Raw genomic sequence first — 20,007 nt, 5'->3', positions numbered from 1 at the left:
TAACTTCTGTATTCTTAAATTGAAAACAAATCTTAAGGATCTCAAGGACACAACTTAGAAACTGAACAAAAGACTCATGTTTCCAATAGTATGAGCTTATCTGTACATTTCTCATTTAAAATTTATATGTAAAAAATTTAGGTGGAAATAAGGGGCTGTTTTGACTCACCATTTTAAGTAAAATTCCCTTCCCTTCGTCTGCCTTTTCTTCCTTTTGCTCTACCTGTCAACTGGGTCAAACCTGTCCACTTCCACTGTTTTTTTACTCCTTTTTACATAGCATAGGTTTTTCTTGCTTGTTAAAGATTACTTTTAAATTTCAATGAATTTCTAAATATGAGTGTGTGTGTGCACACACCCACACATGTATATATATTTTAATACTATACCTCATGGGTTATTGGGGTGTAGAGGACTGTTTGCCTCTGTGCTCAATGACTCCAAGTTGCTTTGCTGTGTGAATTATGCTTTGGTCAGTTCATATCTCCATGCTTTAAGCAGCCAGTCAGTAATCTTGCTGTGGTTAATGTGCTTGCTTCTCGCAGTATTCTGTATCTCTTTACTCCCAACTTTTATTTGCTGCATTTAATCTGCTATGGTCCAGAAAAAAAGATACCAGTAGATTTTAGAATACATTTGTAATGCTATACACTTGTAATTACCATATATCATTGTATGAATATAGTCTGTGGGGATCTCTTAGGAATGAAATACATGAAGTTTAGTCCTTGCAACTGTAACAGTTCTTTTGACTGTTGAGAGCCCTGTTTTGCTTAATTTCCAGTTCTCAGTTATGTTCTGAATAGCTGAGGCTACTGGTAAGTGATTTGTGGTTAAGTGAGCTATGTTAATCTTGCAGCCTGACAGGTCAGATATTGTTTTCCTTTCTTGCATCCAGTTTTTATCATATGAGCGGCCTTAGGAACTCTCCTTTCTTTTGGGTGCTGTTTCAATAAATTTTCTTTCTCTGCTTTACCATTTCTTTCTTGCCTGCATCTCTTCATTTCTAAGTTGACAAATTTGATGTCCTCGAGAGAGAGAGAGAGAGAGAGGGGAATAAATCCTGGAGGAACTTGTAGAATTTGATTGCCTCCCTTGCTGTCATCTACAAACCTCTCCCCTTTCTTAATGTGCATTTATATATTTAGATTTTTTTTCCTGCTGCCCCCTTGTTGGTAGAGGAAATAAGCCCACACAGTAATTCTCTGCTTACTTGAACTTGACATTGGCTCTTCTCTTCACCTTTAGTTGTTAACCTGCTCTGCTCATCCTCTCCTTCCTCCTCCCTCAGTCCCACCTTGTTTTAGACCTCCTGCCCCAGGACTTCAGAGTCTACCAGTAGCTTGGAACAGGCTAATAGGTATCTGAGGCAGAGTCTCCCCCGTGAAGAAGTAGATGTGGATTGTGGTTCAGGCAGATTCCCCATCTCATTGCCAAGTTGGATCACAATAGGCGATTAAGAGGAAGGAAGAGGGTGTTCAGATAGCTCAAATTGAAACTCTGAGAATGTTGTGTTTTTCCTCATTTAAAAGTGATAAAAAAGGTGTTCAGATTCTGTGTAACGTAATACATGTGGGAAAATGGATTGGGAACTCAACATCCAAGGAAGCTTTTCATTACAAATCATCTGTAATGTATAATTGGTAGTCTTTTGTTAACGGGTAGAATTCATTTCTTTATGACAACCTTTTTAATAGGCACTCATTTGTACTTCACACATGGTCAGGCATATTTTTCCCCCATTCTTTCTACTAGGAATTTCCATTTTTCACCCTGACGGCATTTCCTCCTGGATTCCTCGTGCATGTTGGGGGCGTTGTTAGTGCACGCTCTGTGAAGCTTTTGGATCGTATCCACAATCCTGGTATGTTCTCTAAACATTTGTTTTCTGTGTTTCATTTACTTACACTGTGATTATTATTAACACTGATTTTTATAATTTTTTAAGCTGAATTTATCCAAAAAGAAAAATGACGAAGAAAGTATAAACTAGCACACGTTGCTTTCAAATATTTGCAGTAATCTTAACTAAAAATAAGCTAAGTAGAAGTGTATATTTCAGTTACTTTTTTTTAATACAAAGCAAATCTTGATTCATTTTTGGCCAAGCTGTATCACTCTGAGGCAATCCTTAAGTCACTTTTGAGTCAGCTGTTTTCTTTGACTCAGGCAGATAACTAAATTTACAGTTTGATCATTGTGGCCATGAGCTTAAGAGATTAGGTCAGTTCTTTTCACTGGAATAATTCTTTATGGGTTATTCAAGTAATTTTCTTATTCATAAAAGAAGTCTTCTTTTGAAATGTATACATTGTGTAGAGAACCTAAAAGTTTTAAAAAAGTAATTATTGTCTTTGGGTCCTTGGTTTCTTTCAGTAGCTATTTATTTCATATAAGCAAACAGGAGAAAATAGCAGCTCACTTCTTTAAAACATGAATGTTGATTATAAAAGAGAAAAAAAGCATGCAAATCCCGGGAATTTCAGACCCTTGGATTAAAAATGCTTTGCTGATTTTTCTAAATCTAAAACAAGCATGAGACATATAGTAGGAACTTTCCCTGTGGAACCTGGTCTTGCATCTCTCATTGACTAGATGCCCAGTAACTTGCTCAAGTCACTTATTATTTTGATGACATACCTTAAACTTGAAGTTATATTAGTATTCTTACCTGGCATGTATGCAAATGTATTTTTGAAAATTGAAATGGTCACTTCCAGTAACCTATTCCTGGGGCTTGTGCTGACAGCTATGAAAAAAGAAAAATGCTTTGAAATTATTAAATGGTGACTTTGAGGATACAAAGCATTACCGTTCTTTTAGATTTTTTAAAAATTTAATCTGGGCCCCATAGTTTGATGTCATTTGAATTAAAACAGAATGGAATTTTTCTAGACCCTGAATGGAATTGCAGAAAAGCAATACTATTTGGGAGTAGTTAAACTCTAACATTGAGCAAATACATATTTTAAGTACCAGTCTTCTCTTTTTCTTCCCTGGTTTATTATTTTTTTCCCCTGTATCTTATTTTTGGGGTCAATTTAAAATCTTTTCTTTGTGTAGTATTTTCTGCATTCTGTAGTACTTAAAGGCAAATTTAGACTGATGCCAGTTTTAATGGATCGAGATCTTGAAGACTATGCCAAGTTTCATATCTGTGCATTTAGGATCTTGAATTATTTAAGAAGTGCAAGGAAATACTGAGTTAAGATACCTGACACTAACTGGGTGACCCAAGGCCAGTTACCTGTGTTTCTATGTACCCTTGACTCAAGTATTTTGATAATTGGCACCCACCCATCGATATAATAGCTCCAAAAATGGTTCTAGGAATATATTCAGTTGTTCATGATGGAAACATTTTGATTTCATCATTGCTCCCATGTACTCCGAGTAAGCTGTAGAGTCTAGGAGAAGAAATGAAGGTTATTTAAACTAAGTTTAAGTAGAGAGCCAAGTTTTAAAATGCATTACTTAAAAAAACTCCCCCAAAAACCTGCTTTTGAGCGTTTTCCATACTTGCTGGTTTATTTTTAGCTGTGTAAGAAATATAAAAGTCCAGGCCCAGGGAAGAAAACGCAAGTTCTTCCTTCTTATAAAATATGATTTGTATATTGTAACCATAGCACATCCGTTTTCTTTCTCTGCTTCCCTGTCAGAATATTTTTTCAGTTTACGTGGAGAAATTCTCAGTTACTAATGGTTTATTTTCCAGAAGATTATGGGCATATATAATACATATAAATACTTGTAATGTTATAAATGTTGTATTTCAGTTTTGTTTTTATTTTCAGTTAAATGTAAATCATATTCTAGTGGCCCCAATATTACATTATTTTGATAGAATTATCACATTATTTGGGTTGTTTTTTATATATGTATTGTGCCTGAAAAAGGAACATTTGTTTAACATTTTGTTAGTCTTCAGGTCCCGTAAATAATTATTTGTGAAAAAATTTTAATTTGTTGACAGAAGCTGAATGTCAGAACAACACTCAGTTAGCATCTACCATAATAAAGATATATTAATTTTATGATTCTGAGTTACTCTGCTGAAAGAAAATTATGACAGATGAGATACACGTGCTAATGTTAAAAGTCCTATATTTGCACTCTCAGATGAATCTTGCAGCTATTTTTTGACTAGTGAATATGCGAAATTTTCATTTCACACTAAATGTAAAAGGAAAAGCCTTATTTTAAAACGACTACCACCTGCTAACTATTGATTATTATTTTGGAGTTACTTCTTTAGAACTTCCTCTTCTTCACTATTAAACAAACAGGTCAATACAATAAGGGAGAGAATGGGATGGTTTTAAAAGGTAATTATCTGAAATAACAATTAGACTTCAGTTAATGTTAGATTACTATAGCATGTTCCTTCTTCTCTACTTCTCCTTCTTATTAACTCTGCTGTCTGTGTCTTTCTAGTTCCTGTCAAGTGGTGTTGTCAATTGTGTTCTGATTTGTAGTATTTTCTGGTTTTTTTCCTACTATTCTGCACCTAAAACTGATCTACTAATTTGCTGTTTTGAACTCAGCCTTTGTCGGAATTATGGGTAACACAAGATCTTACAAACTGCTAGACTGGAATAGTTTCAATTCAGGTATTTTAATGGTCATTCAGTACTACATATGCTGACAAAAATTATGGCAGCTCAGTGAAGTTTTTAGAAGTGTTCTCAATTAAATAGGCTTAATGTCAATTCAGTTAATACAGATACGTTTTGGAATACATATGTGATAACTTTTGTAATTTCCATGGAAATACAAATATAAAAATGTTTTTACTAAAATGAATTAATCAAAACCATAGAAATACCATGAATTATGAATGACTTCTGTTAGGTGATGAACTTTCAGAATGATAATTTTAAATTATATTTATTATATTTTTGTACAGTTTTTTTCATATCAGGTAAATGATTCTAGCGTTAGCTTTATCATTAAGGGAATAGTAATTGTTAAATATATAAGTATCAAATGGCTAGTTTGATCATCTTAAAGTATATTTAAACTTCAGTTTAGATTTGAATATATTTAGTGTTCTATAAATATTATAAAAGTATAACTGTTTTTTATTATTTTTAATTTTTTAAAATTTATTTTAATTGGAAGCTAATTACTTTACAATATTGTGGTGGATTTTGCTGTATTTTTATTTATAATTCTAAAAGTGTTCCAAAATTTGCTAAGTAGGAGCAGATTTTGGGGAGATTAACAGCTTTCGTAAGCTTTCCTCCCTCCCTTGCCAAATAGGATATATTTTTTCTTTCTAAGTAATTTTACATGTGAATATAGTTTGTAGCTTTTAAAGAAACTTAAGATAGCTTTACAGCTGATGATGTGGTTTAGAGTCAAAGCCAATTAATTTTTCTTTTTGATAAAAAGCATGTTCTCAACATAAAAATGTATATATTTATCTCTATTTTAGAATTAAATAATAGAGCTGTTTTGAGTCAGTATCAGAAACTGGCATTTTCCTAAAGAACTTTTTTAGTTGTGTCAGAAAATACATCTATTTACAGAAAAACAAAAGCAGAAGCACCAAGAGGCTCAACGTTTGAGCTAATATCCCATAATCTTTTCAGTATTATAAACTTTTTTTGTTTTTAGGAGTCCAGGATGTAAGTTCTGATGTAAGTAATGCATGTTTGACTATGAAGTAACTCATGTTCATCATGTGGATTTAACCTAAAGTCAGTCTAGTAAACAGTCTGATCTGGTCCAACCTTTGCAGATTTGGACCGACATCAATTGGTAAATCTTTGAGGAAATTGCCTCTATTTCCTATCCAAGTTTTTGCCAGCTTGTATCACATTGATTAGAGTTAAAGTAATCATTTGTAATGTAATGCTTTATATTGTTTTTTTTTTTTTAATGAGAAATTGAAAATATCCTGCTGGATTCATTTAATAAAATAAGAATATATTTAAAAAAACATGGACAGATTATGGTGGTGGGCAGAGAAAAGACTAGTTACATAAGAACAGGACACTGAGGCATCATCATTAATAATTCAAGGAGCTGAAAGTTTGTGAGGGCAATGATGTTTAAGATGAGAGATGTAATAGATGATAGAACTGTTTTAGAAAGTGGAAAAGGCAAAAGTTAAATCTTACAGACACAGTAAAGACTTTGTTCCCTGTAAACAGAATTACAGAATTTGGTGAGGAGGAACATGGTTTAGGAAGCAGTATATCTTGCCATCATTTAAAATAAAATCCAGTAGTAAGTGTAGGAAGGAAAAGATGGATATGTAACAGCATATTAAAAGAACATAAACAGTGATGCTTTCAGTTTAATGTGCTCATAGTTTTATGCTTTTGATTGGGGGTATTTATTAGAGTCTTTCTGGTAAGAACTAATACATACTTAGAAACCAGGGTTTTTCTGATACTAGTTTCAGAAGAATAGCTTGATAATTCTGAAAAATAAATTATATCTTTGGTAAATGTATTCAAATCATTTATATATTTTTCTCTGTAATTAGGGAATATTTAGCCACTCCTGTGTTACCACAGAAAATCAAAAATTATAGAAAAGTAGTTGTTGATACAGTTTCTATTAATGCTAGAAATTATTTATTGATACTATATTTCCTGGTCTCTTTGATAACAGCTATAATATGATATATCATTGACTTCATAAAAGCCTTCTAAGAAAAAAGAGGAACACATGGTAGTCAAACATGCTAATTATTCGATATTTTTATTTCAGAAACATTAAAGTGTGGAACGGTATAGGAAGACATTTTATATCACAGAATAGTGTTTCATGCAAAACAATAGACCATGTGGATAGTTACTAGAATTTATTTTGTACTGTGCAATTTGCTAGATAAAGAGATGTGCAAAGGTGCCTGTCCCCCTATTTTTATATTCTGGGAGGATAGAAGAATATGTAAATGGCTTACTGTGTGGTATGGTGTGATACAAGATTCCGAGTTAAAGAGGAAGCTGGGATTACCTCTGTGGCAGGGTACCTTATAGAGGTAGTAATCTGGAGCTCAGTTTTGGGTAGTATATGAAGATTCACTTAGATTTATATTTCAGATAGTGTATTTGGAACCATGTTAATATATTCTTTGAGTGTAGTTCTGAAACTTCAAGCATTTGCAAAACAATATCCTAGCCATTACTCATTCGATGAAGTTTATTACATAGCTAATTTGTACTTTTTGCTTGCTATTAATACAAAATGTCTTAGTTTACTTTTTTCCCCACCCCCTTTTCTTCCGCTTTGTCGTGTTAGTTTGTGTTAACTACAGTGATAGAAGGTATTTTTATAGAGCAGGAAGAAAGGAACTCAATATTTGAAAATTTATTCAAAACTCTTCCCTTTTATTACCTTGTTTCTTATTTCTTTGGTCTGTTAACAGACTTGGAGAAAGACAAAGTGAACCTTGCTACTAGGAAGGAGAATGTAACATTTGCAGATCTTGTGTGTGACATGCCAGGGACAGGAGATTCCTCGAAGACAGAATAGTCAGATTTGCATTAAATCGCCTCCTACTCTTGCAGAATGAATTTAAAAGCAGCAAGACTAGAGAGAGCACAGTTAGTGCAGTGCAGGAGTCCTAGCCAGACAGTGACCTGGGATCTGAGGGTGACAGGAGAGCTAAAGTTTTGTGGCGCACTTACTGTATACTCTTGTAAGATTTGATGGTGGTAGGTCATTTAATCCTCAAGCACAGCCCTCACATAGACATTCTTATTTTGTACATGAGCAGTATGAAACATAGCCATTTGTCCGAGGTCAAATAGGAAGTGACTGAGCCCCAGTTTGAACCTTAACAATTTTGGCTTCAGGGCTTACACTCTTAACCACAAATTTACAACTGTTTAGAATGTAAAGCCTGCAGGACTTGGTAATTATAGGAGAATGTGGTGAGTGAAGCAGGCTCTGTGCAACTTCAGCTGAGAGAGAGAGAAGGGTAATGATTATCCCACGTGTCTGCAAGTCTTAACATCCCAGGGGGCAAATGATTCCTATCTTTTAGAAACTCTAGTCTGTTTGAAAGTTCAGTTGTAAATAATATGTTAAGAGTAAATTCTAATAGCCCTAGCTCATTACTTCTCAAATGTCTGTAATCTTTTTTTCTTCTGAGTTTACTACTAGAAATATTTCTGAATAGGTCACACATAGTTTCTTACTTAGTAACAGTCCCAGTGAGTTGAGGAAAATTCGTTATTCTTTCCTGTGTAGGATGCATGTCAGTTACATAACTTTTTTAGAAGTGACAAGAGGAAATTTAAAGTAGTTATATAATGTCATTTGAAAAATACTAGTTTGAAGTAGCTTATGAACTTAGACAATATTTTTAAAGAGTGTTTTAGTGAGTTGGTAACGCAAGATGTTTGAATAGCCTTTCTTTTGTTTTTGAGCATATTCTAAAAATATTTTTTCTTTTTTTACTGTTTTAGACAGATTGTAGGTTTTAAGACTTATTAGACTGAAAATTTTCTCAATCTTACAATGAATGAACTTGAGCTAATGATAGATTTAATGGTTTAAATTTAGAAAGTGTTAACTCTTTTTTGTTTTCAGAAATATAGTTAGAAATTTGACTTTATTTTGGAGGCAAAATTAATAGTTAACATCTAAAAGTGTAGTTACTACTTTAAAAATATTTAACAAAATATGAGTCAGCTGAGGAAATATTTATATAGGGAAGTTAAGGAAATATTTATATAGAATATACTTATCACTCTGATCATTCAAATTTTTCTCCAGTAGATGTTTGTCGAGTGCCTACCATGTCTTAAGCACAATTCTGGGGATTGGAAATAACCAGGGTTCAACCAGGCAAACCTCCTGTTTACATACCAGTCTAGTCTGTTTCTTATACTACTTTGCTCTGTGTATGTGTGTGTGAGAGAGAGAGAGTTAAATGGATAGACTTTCTTGGAATTTGAATTCTACTGATGATCTCAGCAGTCATTATTTTTCTACATTTGAGGGACATTCATGAGAAGATGTGCAAAGTAAGCCTAAAGTAGTTAAGCAGCATTTGGTTTTCAGTATTTTACTAAGGTTTCAGAAAGTAGATACAGAGAGTTCAAGAAGGCATAAATAAGCATGCGTGACTTGTGAGCTTCCCTTTATAATGTGACATAAATGTAATATTTAACTTTCTTTTTATATATAATATAACTAGCTATTCATTACTTTTCTACTATCTGTTAAAAAAAGTCAGATGGGTTATCTCCTTAAATGTGAAATTTCACTCTTCATATATATGGGATATGTAGAATGTAACTGGATATTCCATTACATTATTATAATGTAACATGTAAATGTAATGTATCATTCTCTGTATGAAATAATGTAACTGGTCACCAGTTACATTATATATATAAAGAATGAAATGTCACAGTCAAGGAGTAAATTACATATTTGACTTTTTTTTTTTTAAAACAAATAGTAACGACTGCAGTTTGGTCCAACATGGACTGTACCTGAGCCACCATCCTAGTATTCCAAATTACCACATCTTGAAGTTCACTCTCAGTTTGCGCATTACTTCTTCTATAATGAGATTCTTCTTTTTAGTCTGTACTGAATTCCCAACCAGTTTGAGGTTCTATACTTCCTTGAACCTGGACTCTAATTTCTATTCTGTTAGTGGCAATTTATCTTCTTCAAAAGGTTGTTTTGGGTTGGACTATTACTTTCAGATATTTGAGAAGGTAGCTTTTAGTGCTGCCCATTAACAAGATACATTATCCTTTTTCTGAAAATCCTACCTAACGCTTTATCTTCTCTTGTTTATTTAAAAATTAGATTGAATAACTGCCCATTTCCTTTTTTTTTTTTTTCCTTTCAACTTGATTAAAAGGTTCCCACGGACAGAATTATTCTCTTCTAGACCTATATAAAAATAGAACTACATTTAACTGTTCAGGTAGTCAGCATTTCTTAGTTGCAAATGTGTAATTGCCTAAAATCTTGAAGGAGTTGACTTTTATAAAGGCATATTATGTTGTTCACTTCTTTACTTTTTGAGGTGTAAACTATTACTGTCATTTTAGGAATCTTTACCAGTGTCACCTGTACTTTAGAAACAAGATAAAATACTAAAAAGATGGCAAGATATCAAGCTATGGCCATGCTCTAGACAAGTAATAGAAAAACGAATTTACTGTGGTGTCAACGTAAGTGTGAGGACATTACCCTTGTAAGAGGCATCAGTGAGGCATTGATCTAGAACTCAGTTCATGCTTGCAATTAAAAGGATATAGTAAAAGATTTGTGATAATTATCTATGTATAGTTCTGACCCTTAGAAGAAAAATACAAAATAGTATGAAATACAATTTGTATAATAAATAACTTTTAATATCTCCTAAAATGATCATCTTTTTATGATTATCAATAATTCTGTAGATTCTTGGGAGGAGCATGATATTTTAAGTGAAGATATTTTTTCTTCACATCTCTGAAACGTTAATTTGCAACCCTCACATCTCAGCTGTATATCCTTCAAGTGACAAATTGTATCCAGTTTCATATAAGGCATGTATAGTTGCCAGTAAATTTTTAAGCCAGGTTCTTTGTTTTGCCTTTTATATAGGTAAATCCTCAGTTTTTACTTTTGTAGGGTGAAAAAAACAGTTCAGATTCACTAATGTATTTCCTATAAGAAGTATAATTAGCCATTTTTAAGCTTTAAGATTTCCATTAGTAGAGATTAAATACTGATGTTTCTGAATTTTGAGTACTAGTAAGTTAAACTGAATCCTGATTGCTACTTGAAAATTCTGTGGCTCATCTCTGGCATTAAGTATAAGATAAGCTTTGAAAACAAGTTTACTTTTTCTGTAATATTAAATAAATTGATTTTCCTTAATTTTATCTTAATTAACCCCTAAATTTAATAGCCAAAAAATTCATGCTTTGACTTCCTGCTCACAGTTGTAGGTAGTTATTTTAATCAAATGACGAGTTTGTGATGAAGTGCTCCCTACTGTATGCTTGCCTCGCTTTCACCTAGAATCTAGGGCCATTACTTTCTGTAACCATTTCAGTGAGCTGCCATAGTTTTCAGTCTGTACTGTCACCTGATCCAAGCATGCGCCAAAGTTTCCACTGTTTCTGGCTCCTGTCTGCTGAATCTGCTTTGCAAAACCCTTCGTTCTTTGAGCTTTTGCTTTAGCCAAAAACCAAATTTAAGAAATTCTTTGGAGTGTGGATATAACACCATTTGCTTCCTTAGCTCTCCTGTTATGTAACTCTTTAGCTTTTATTAAACTTGTAAATACTTTATTAACTACAACAGTGGCATCCCCCTGTGCAATTGTGTGGCTCATGTGTCAAAATAAAGGCTGCTTGTGAACTTGTCAGAAGAGTATGAATGCTCTACTTGCGCTGCATTCAGCTTTTTGTTGGTTTTTTGTTTGTTTTTTTAAATCAGCCACTTATTCTTTCATAGTGTTTGGTTTAATTATCTGATTATTTTATGTGTTATACCAAGGTAAGTTTGATGTAGATAAAACTTTGTATTCTATGTGGTTACATGTATCTCATAGCAATTATTATTACATACTTTTCCATTTAGGCATGCTGGCCTTTCTAAATAAATAGATCTCGAACTTAAGTAGCTTCTTCCAAATTTTTCATTAATTAAAAAAAATATAATACTGTTGATTACATCCTGTAAAAGTTTTAAAGCAGAAAAACTACCATGTATTATTATGTAGTAAGATGTAGGCAAACCTAATGTGAGAAAGTCTATTTTTATAAAAACATAGTATATGATTATTTGACTTAGTAAATATTATTGTAAACTTCCAGAATGATTTGAAAAGTAAATTGCAGGTTTCACTATTATATCTTAGAAAGTCAACTTTTCATTTTACGTAGTTTTTCAGGAAAATAATTTTTTTCTAAACTGAGATATAGTTCTTATTTTTGCTATCTTTTTAGAAAATCATAAGTAATTTGATAGATGGAGCAACTAGTTGAATAATAGTTTGTCTTATGATATAAAATTTCCCTATTAGGAAAAGATGGCATTAATAGATGTCCAAATTGATCTGGAAACGTGTATGTCCTAAAAAGAGAGAATAGATATGAAAGTGTTTTTGTGCTCTTGATGTCTACATTTCAGCTAGGAATATGAAGAAATTCTTTAACATAGTAGCATATGTGCAAAATAGGGCCACCTAATTGTCTTCACACATTTCTGAATTCGTAATATTGATTGCTAACACCATATTGTAGTATTTTCTATTTCTTTTCCTTCTTTATCTCGTACTTTGATCTTTTCCTCAGTTTCCTGGAGTTTTGTGTCTTTTTCTTCTTTTCTGAAAGAAAGTTTTAGGGTAGCACGGTCTTGGATCTAAGACTCTAACGCAAGAACTGGCTGGCATCATTTGTAGTTCTGGTTTTTACCTCCTCACTTCTTTTTGCTGATCTCCCTGTGGGGGAAACAAAATTCCACCATAGGAATGTGAGCTATAACAAGCCTTTTAACCTTTGTTTACTTTGCTGTCTTCAGTATTTCACTAGTGAGTATGATTCTACTTATTCTACTTACTTTGAAAAACGTATTTGAAAACTGCATATGTACAGAAACTTAGAAGGCTTTTGGATTGTTGGATTTTCAGTCGTAATAGTGCCTTTTTAATGTGAAAGATTTACAGTAAGAGCGTAGCATCTTATTTAGAGTTGATCAGGATTTTTCTTTTCCAAATTGTTCCCAAATGGAATTGGCCACAAAAAAAGAAACAATTTAGGATATGCTGATTATAGACCGTTTCTGTTTTTAACATCTTTGCACATGAAAAGTTAACTATATATGCAGCTGCTGTTCATCAGTAGTTTGCAGCTAACTGCAAGTAATTAGAAGTGTATGTGACAGATGTTCCATCTATAATGCTCCATTGCAAGCCATGTTGGGCTACTCTATGGTTATAAAATGTGATCTGTGATTCAAAAGCATTTTCTTAATGACAGAGCCATATATGGAGTTACAGTGTTCTTTCTGAAATTTGTCCTTACGTACATTAACTAGATTCTTCGTGCTACTATTTTCAGTGTATTTGCTTTCTTTATTTTGAATTGGCCAGTCCCTTTATTTCTTGTCACTTTGCTTCAGGACCCACATCTCTTTAGAAGGATGGCTACAGATGGCTTTCTGCTTTTTAATGTTGATAAGTCTATGCCTTGCAGAGAACCCAGAATGTATTGCATTATTAAAAATTAAGTACCAGGAAATGAAATCAGAATTTAAAATAAATTTATGGATATGACTCAAGGTGCTCACTCAGTGAGGTGAGACATAGAAAGTCCTTTTAGTTTAAGATTAGAGTTTGAAAACTCTGGGTCTACCTTTCAAATTGTATCTCATAAAACAGATCCCTATAGATAGCCCTAAAGAAATAAAGGAAATAGAACTAGGTGATTTATTTTCTAGCACCTGAGTTTAAAATGTTAAACTTCTTGAGAAGTAGCATTAAATGAAAATGTTAATAAGCTTTTTGAGAAGTAGCGTTTTAAAGATGTGAAGTTTGAAAACCTGTTGTAGAATAGTAGTTCTTTGCCTTCCAGAGTATGCATACTTTACATATTTCTTGTTCAAATAGACAATGTGCTATTGAGTAGTGAACTGATTTAAAATTTATTTTTCAGATGAACCAGAAACTCGAGATGCATGGTGGGCAGAAATCAGACAAGAAATAAAATCCCATGCCAAAGCATTAGGCTGTCATGCTGTAGTGGGCTACAGTGAATCAACTAGCATCTGGTAAATGATAACAACAACTTGATTTTCTAGATGCTGTAGTTTACAGATTGTCATCTGAAAGGGTAAAAGCTTTAATGCAGATACGGAGAAAAGAAGAAAAGTGGATTGATCCAGTTAGCATGGGCTTTTTTAGAATACATCAGGAGGAGGTTCATAATGCTATCTTTACTGCTTAATTAATGTGAAACTTCAGGAAAATTGCTCTACTCCTCCGAGCCTCAGTTTATACATTGGAGACAATAACTACCTATCAGTTAAGGTTATTGAGGCATTAAATGAGAATATAATACTGGCACACAGCAAGTATTAACTCCCGGCCTACTGCATTCCAGTTTGTGACTCCACCAGCTCCTTCCTCTGGGAATTTGAAACCCTTAATCTTTTGTAAATGAACTGCCATGTGTCTTTCAAGTTCATTTGTAAACTCTTTCTGCCTTCATTAATTAACTATAACTTAACTTTTTCCTACCAACAAATCTCCCTAATGCTACCCAGTTAGGAAGGGACTTCCATACTCTCAGTTCTCAATTTCTTTTTCTCCTGTCTTTCATTTGGACAACCTCTTCCCCATTTAAGTCTGTGCCAATCCACTGTTCAGGATTTTCTACCTCCAAAACTTTTTTCTGCTCTTCTTAATTAACTGCCCTGCCCATCTCCTCCAGTTAAACACAGTTATTTCCCTTCTGACAGCCTGGCATTGTACTTTCTCGTTCTTAAGTCCTCTATCCTCAGTTGACTTTCAACCTTATTTTGACTTCATTATCACATGAAACTGTTCCTCTTTAAAAATTTGAAACCATAAAATTTCACTCTTGGATCACAACCTGATATTTTCCTACCCATCCCATTTGCTTATTTATTTCTGGTTTGTTTTGACCCTTCTCTTAATCAAGAGTTTTCCCATGTTCCTTACTTAGGTTCTGACTTTACTTGCTGTCTGCCATCCTTGAACCCTATTTTCCACTCCTTCAGAAGTTGGTAATAGATGTCGTCTAGACACTGTTTGACCTTATGCTGTCTTATTTTTCCACCTTCTGTTGGGTAATTCTTAACTGCCACCTACTACATAGATAACTTTCTTGTGGTGGTACTGATCATTTTTGGTGGAGAAAAAATGATTAGACTGTAATAAATGAGGATGTTACAGAGCCATGCTGTTTCATTCTCTAAGGATCCTTTTTTTTCTTTGCAGACCATATATTATACTCTTTAAAAAACAGCTTTATTGATGTATAATAGGCATATAATCTCACATGTTTAAAGTGCATTACTTTGAAAAATTCTCACATAACTTTTATGTGAAACCATAAACGTCACGAAACCATTATTATCATGAAGCCATTAGCATCAGTCATGAAACCATGAAACCATTAGCATCATTGAGACAGTCAACACATATGTCACCCCCAAAGCTTCTCTATATTCCTTTGTACTCTCTCCCTTCAGTCCCTTCTCATCCCCCCCCCGTCACAGGATATACTGCTGATCTGCTTTCTATCACTAGAATAAGTTTTCACTATTACACAATTTTATGTAAACAGAATCTTAACATTATGCACTCCTTTTTGTTTAATTAATTTCCCTCAGCATGTTTAAGTTGAGATTAAATTGAGTGTCATGCCTGTTAGTTAGCAAGAACCCATTCCTGTTCATTGCTGAGGAGTACTCCTTTGTATATATTACACTCTTGAACTGCTCTGTTCTCATAGTAGCTGTTCTACTTTTGTTAACCTACTAACCGTGTTAGGCTTATCCTGCCTTTCTTCCCAGTAGATAGTCTTGCTCTGTTTGTGGATTTTTTTTTTTTTTTTTTTTTTTAGTTGGAGGCTAATCACTTCACATCATTTCAGTGGGTTTTGTCATACATTGATATGAATCAGCCATGGATCTACACGTATTCCCCATCCCGATCCCCGCTCCCACCTCCCTCTCCACCCGATTCCTCTGGGTCCTCCCAGTGCACCAGGCCCGAGCACTTGTCTCATGCATCCCACCTGGGCTGGCGATCTGTTTCACCATAGATAGTATACATGCTGTTCTTTTGAAATATCCCACCCTCACATTCTCCCACAGAGTTCAAAAGTCTGTTCTGTATTTCTGTGTCTCTTTTTCTGTTTTGCATATAGGGTTATCGTTACCATCTTTCTAAATTCCATATATATGTGTTAGTATGCTGTAATGTTCTTTATCTTTCTGGCTTACTTCACTCTGTATAAGGGGCTCCAGCTCCATCCATCTCATTAGGACTGGTTCAAATGAATTCTTTTTAATGGCTGAGTAATATTCCATGGTGTATATGCACCACAGCTTCCTTATCCATTCATCTGCTGATGGGCATCTAGGTTGCTTCCATGTCCTGGCTATTATAAACAGTGCTGCGATGAACATTGGGGTGCACGTGTCTCTTTCAGATCTGGTTTCCTCAGTGTGTATGCCCAGAAGTGGGATTGCTGGGTCATATGGCAGTTCTATTTCCAGTTTTTTAAGAAATCTCCACACTGTTTTCCATAGCGGCTGTACTAGTTTGCATTCCCACCAACAATGTAAGAGGGTTCCCTTTTCTCCACACCCTCTCCAGCATTTATTGCTTGTAGACTTTTGGATAGCAGCCATCCTGACTGGCGTGTAATGGTACCTCATTGTGGTTTTGATTTGCATTTCTCTAATAATGAGTGATGTTGCGCATCTTTTCATGTGTTTGTCAGCCATCTGTATGTCTTCTTTGGAGAAATGTCTGTTTAGTTCTTTGGCCCATTTTTTGATTGGGTCATTTATTTTTCTGGAATTGAGCTGCAGGAGTTGCTTGTATATTTTTGAGATTAATCCTTTGTCTGTTTCTTCAATTGCTATTATTTTCTCCCAATCTGAGGGCTGTCTTTTCACCTTACTTATAGTTTCCTTTGTAGTGCAAAAGCTTTTAAGTTTCATTAGGTCCCATTTGTTTAGTTTTGCTTACCCACCTCCCAGAATACTGTTTGTGGATTTATTTTCATATACTTTCAGGTCTTAGGGATATAGTTTTAGAAGACATAGTTCTTACCATCAGATTCACATTCTTCTGGAGAATTATGACAAGCATAATACATTTTATGGTAGAGCTATGCCAAGATATCTTAGGATCCTAGAGGGCCATAGGTTAGGATTGGAAGAAAGTTTTAATGAAGTAACTGAAGCTTGAACTGTGTCTTGAGAGATGAGTTATAGCAACGAAGAGAAAAGGCATAGGGAGGGTTTTCAGGGTGAAAAGAGTAGCATGTGGAGAAGTCCAGAGGGGTGGATTCAGTTGCTGGAGATAAGTCACTGATGCAGGAGTCTACAGAAATGAGTCTAATTCATTTACTTAGAAGTTTGCATTCACCTGATGTAAGCTTCTGTTTTCCCTGGAGACCTCAGAAAATCTTTGTATTTAAACCCTGTCTTTACTAGTTTTTTCTGTTCTAACCTGTCCTACTTACTGTTACTGGACTCAGTTCCCTGCCGTGCACACCTTGAAATGCACACCTGCTCTAGTAGCTCTTTGATTCAGCACCTTCTGTGGCTTTGTGTGTTTTTTATATTCTTAGTGTGCATTTAACCATTAGAAGCCTGGCCTCTTGCAGATCATTTCTATTATGGCCTTGCTTCTTGTCCATTTACTTTGTTTCAAGTGTATTGTCCCTAGATTGCTACTTTTCACATTAGCTTTGGGTGATCTCATTCATAATTCAATAATTATGTTGATTGTTTCTTGGCTTTCAAGTTGGGTAATATGTAATAAAGTGTTTCAGAGAATTCTTTGGAAAACCAGTTTTTATCACATATATAATATAATGTAGCTTAAGCTCTGTCTAGTATACTTTGGATGTTTGTATCAGTTGTCTTTTTATTATTAAGTTTAAATTAAGCTAAAGCAATATAGATATTTATAGTTGTGCTTTTAGAATAATTTTAATAAAATTCAATATTCATTTAAAGAGTATTTTGTTACAGTTTAGTGGGCTGTTGCTGTATTCAGCAGTATAGTTTGTTACTACCATTATTTTGAAACATTCCAGTCTTTATAAGCTTTGCCATATTTAAAGGCATTGTCACTAATACTATATCTTTTACAATTTTTAAGTGATAAATAATACTCTTCCTCTTCGTTTTAACAATATTACTTCTATTTTCTATCCTAGATTTAGGAGGTAATCCTGTGATGATAATATTTAGTAAAGTCTATCTTAAATTTAAATTGTCACCTTGGTAATGACTTTGATATTTAACATTTTCCAAAGTTAGACTCCCTGAAAATATTAACTTGTTTTTTTTTTTTTTCTTTTTTTGTAGTGAAGAGGTCTGTATTTTATCTGCATCTGGCACGGCAGCTGTACTGAACCCTAGATTTTTGCAGGATGGCACCGTGGAGGGCTGTTTGGAACCGAGGTTGTCACGACAGCATGGCTTATTTTCCTTAAGGGTAGAGAAGGGAGAGTTTGACTTTCTTCTTCTCAGAGCTGGGATGATCCTTCTCTATGAGGGCGGGTTACAGGGGTGTGGTGCAGAAATCAGGACCAGGCACTTGACTGGTTTTTACCTAATCCATAGCAACACCTTAGCAACAAAGAAGTATGGGGTTCTGCACTGCATGACGCACATTATTATTTCTAATATCTCAGTAAATGGCACATATGATTACCAACTGAAGAATTTCAGGTATACATTTTTGTGTTTGCTACAATGTAGAAATAATTTCTTTTGAGTTTTCTCTTCCTTTCTTTTCCTTTCTCTTACCTCCAAAATAAGAAAAGGTCATGAAACAATTTCCATAAAGAAAATTCCTAATTTACACAACAGACACTATGTTGTATGAAAACTATGTATAAAAGCTTCAATTATGTATAAAAACCTTGTGAAATATGACTTTAAGATATGTGAAAGAGAAAGTAAAAGTGGAAGCATTAGGTAAAACGAAACTACTTTTTGGTTTATTTGATTATCAGTTCCTTTAATCTGTTAGTGTCCATAAATAAAAAGATGAGGTTATCAACTATATGTACAGAAAGCTGTAAGTTTGATACCAGAGCTTGCCTGAATAATATAAATCTTAAATACTTCTTACCTAACACTATGCATATTTTTCCGCAGTATTAATATATTAGTATATATTAAGGAAGAAAGCCAAAAAAAAAAAACTATGTGTTATCAAATTTAGTAAAAATTTACAAGTCTCTGTGTAGCCAAGAAAGATACATTACGAAGACCTTGGTCAGTTTCTTCTTTTGTCAATATTAAAAATAGATTTTGACCATAATATGTTTCAGAGCATTAAAAGTCATGGTAAATAATAGGAAAGTGAAGGTTGGACATTTTGAAGTATACTAAACAATTGGAATATTCTGTTGAGAAAACTGACTTTGCCGGTGAGTTGTCCCCATGCTGCCAAATAGTTCTTGCTTGTGTTGGTAGCTTCCATTCTTTAGTAGGTAGAAGCCTAATTTAACGAACAGCCTTTCTCATGCAGTTTGATTGTTTCCATATTATGGCTTGGATGGACACAGGAAATTATTAGTGCTTACTAAAGAAAAAATGTAGGAGTAGAAGGAAGAAAAAAATTCCCTAGGATGTCAGTATTTAGAGATTATCCATTTTGTACATTTCGTATTTCAAATGTTTTCATACTTTTTTGCATTTCTTTTTCTTTGGGATGGTTTTGATCCCGGCCTCCTGTACAGTATTATAAACCTCCATCCATAGTTCTTCAGGCACTCTGTCAGATCTAATCCCTTAAATCTATTTGTCACTTCCACTGCATAATCGTAAGGGATTTGATTAATCATACCTGAATGGTCTAGTGGTTTTCCCTACTTTCTTCAATTTAAGTCTGAATTTTGCAATAAGAAGTTCATGATCGGAGCCACAGTCAACTCCTGGTCTTGTTTTTGCTGATTGTATAGAGCTTTTCCACCTTCAGCTGCAAAAATCTGATTTTGGTGTTGACCATCTGGTGATGTCCATGTGTAGAGTAGTCTTTTGTGTTGTTGGAAGAAGGTGTTTGCTATGACCAATGCATTCTCTTGGCAAAACTCTGTTAGCCTTTGCCCTGCTTCATTTTGTACTCTAAGGCCAAACTTGCCTGTTACTACAGGTATCTCATGACTTTCTACTTTTGCATTCCAGTCCCCTATGATGAAAAGGACATCTTTTTTTGGTGTTAGTTCTAGAAGGTCTTATAGGTCTTCACAGAACCAGTCAGCTTCTTTAGCATAAGTGGTTGGGGCATAGATTTGGATTACA

General features: G+C 34.0%; 1 protein-coding gene across 5 annotated transcripts in view; it reads left to right on the top strand.

Moving 5' to 3' along the window:
- C2CD5 (C2 calcium dependent domain containing 5) overlaps window positions 1-20,007 on the top strand; it is an 88,057-nt gene that overhangs the window by 33,490 nt on the left and 34,560 nt on the right. For all 5 annotated transcript variants that reach the window (XM_061125129.1, XM_061125126.1, XM_061125128.1 and 2 more), the window contains 3 exons: window positions 1,756-1,864; window positions 13,638-13,752; window positions 18,061-18,156. In XM_061125129.1, coding sequence (XP_060981112.1) covers window positions 1,756-1,864; window positions 13,638-13,752; window positions 18,061-18,156 — 320 coding nt within the window. The remainder of the gene's footprint in view (window positions 1-1,755; window positions 1,865-13,637; window positions 13,753-18,060; window positions 18,157-20,007) is intronic.

Source organism: Dama dama, chromosome 22, assembly GCF_033118175.1.
Source record: "Dama dama isolate Ldn47 chromosome 22, ASM3311817v1, whole genome shotgun sequence".
In the NCBI taxonomy this organism is placed as follows: domain Eukaryota; kingdom Metazoa; phylum Chordata; class Mammalia; order Artiodactyla; family Cervidae; genus Dama; species Dama dama.
Note: the sequence above shows the minus strand (reverse complement) of the source record. Positions and strands in the feature narration are given on the sequence as shown.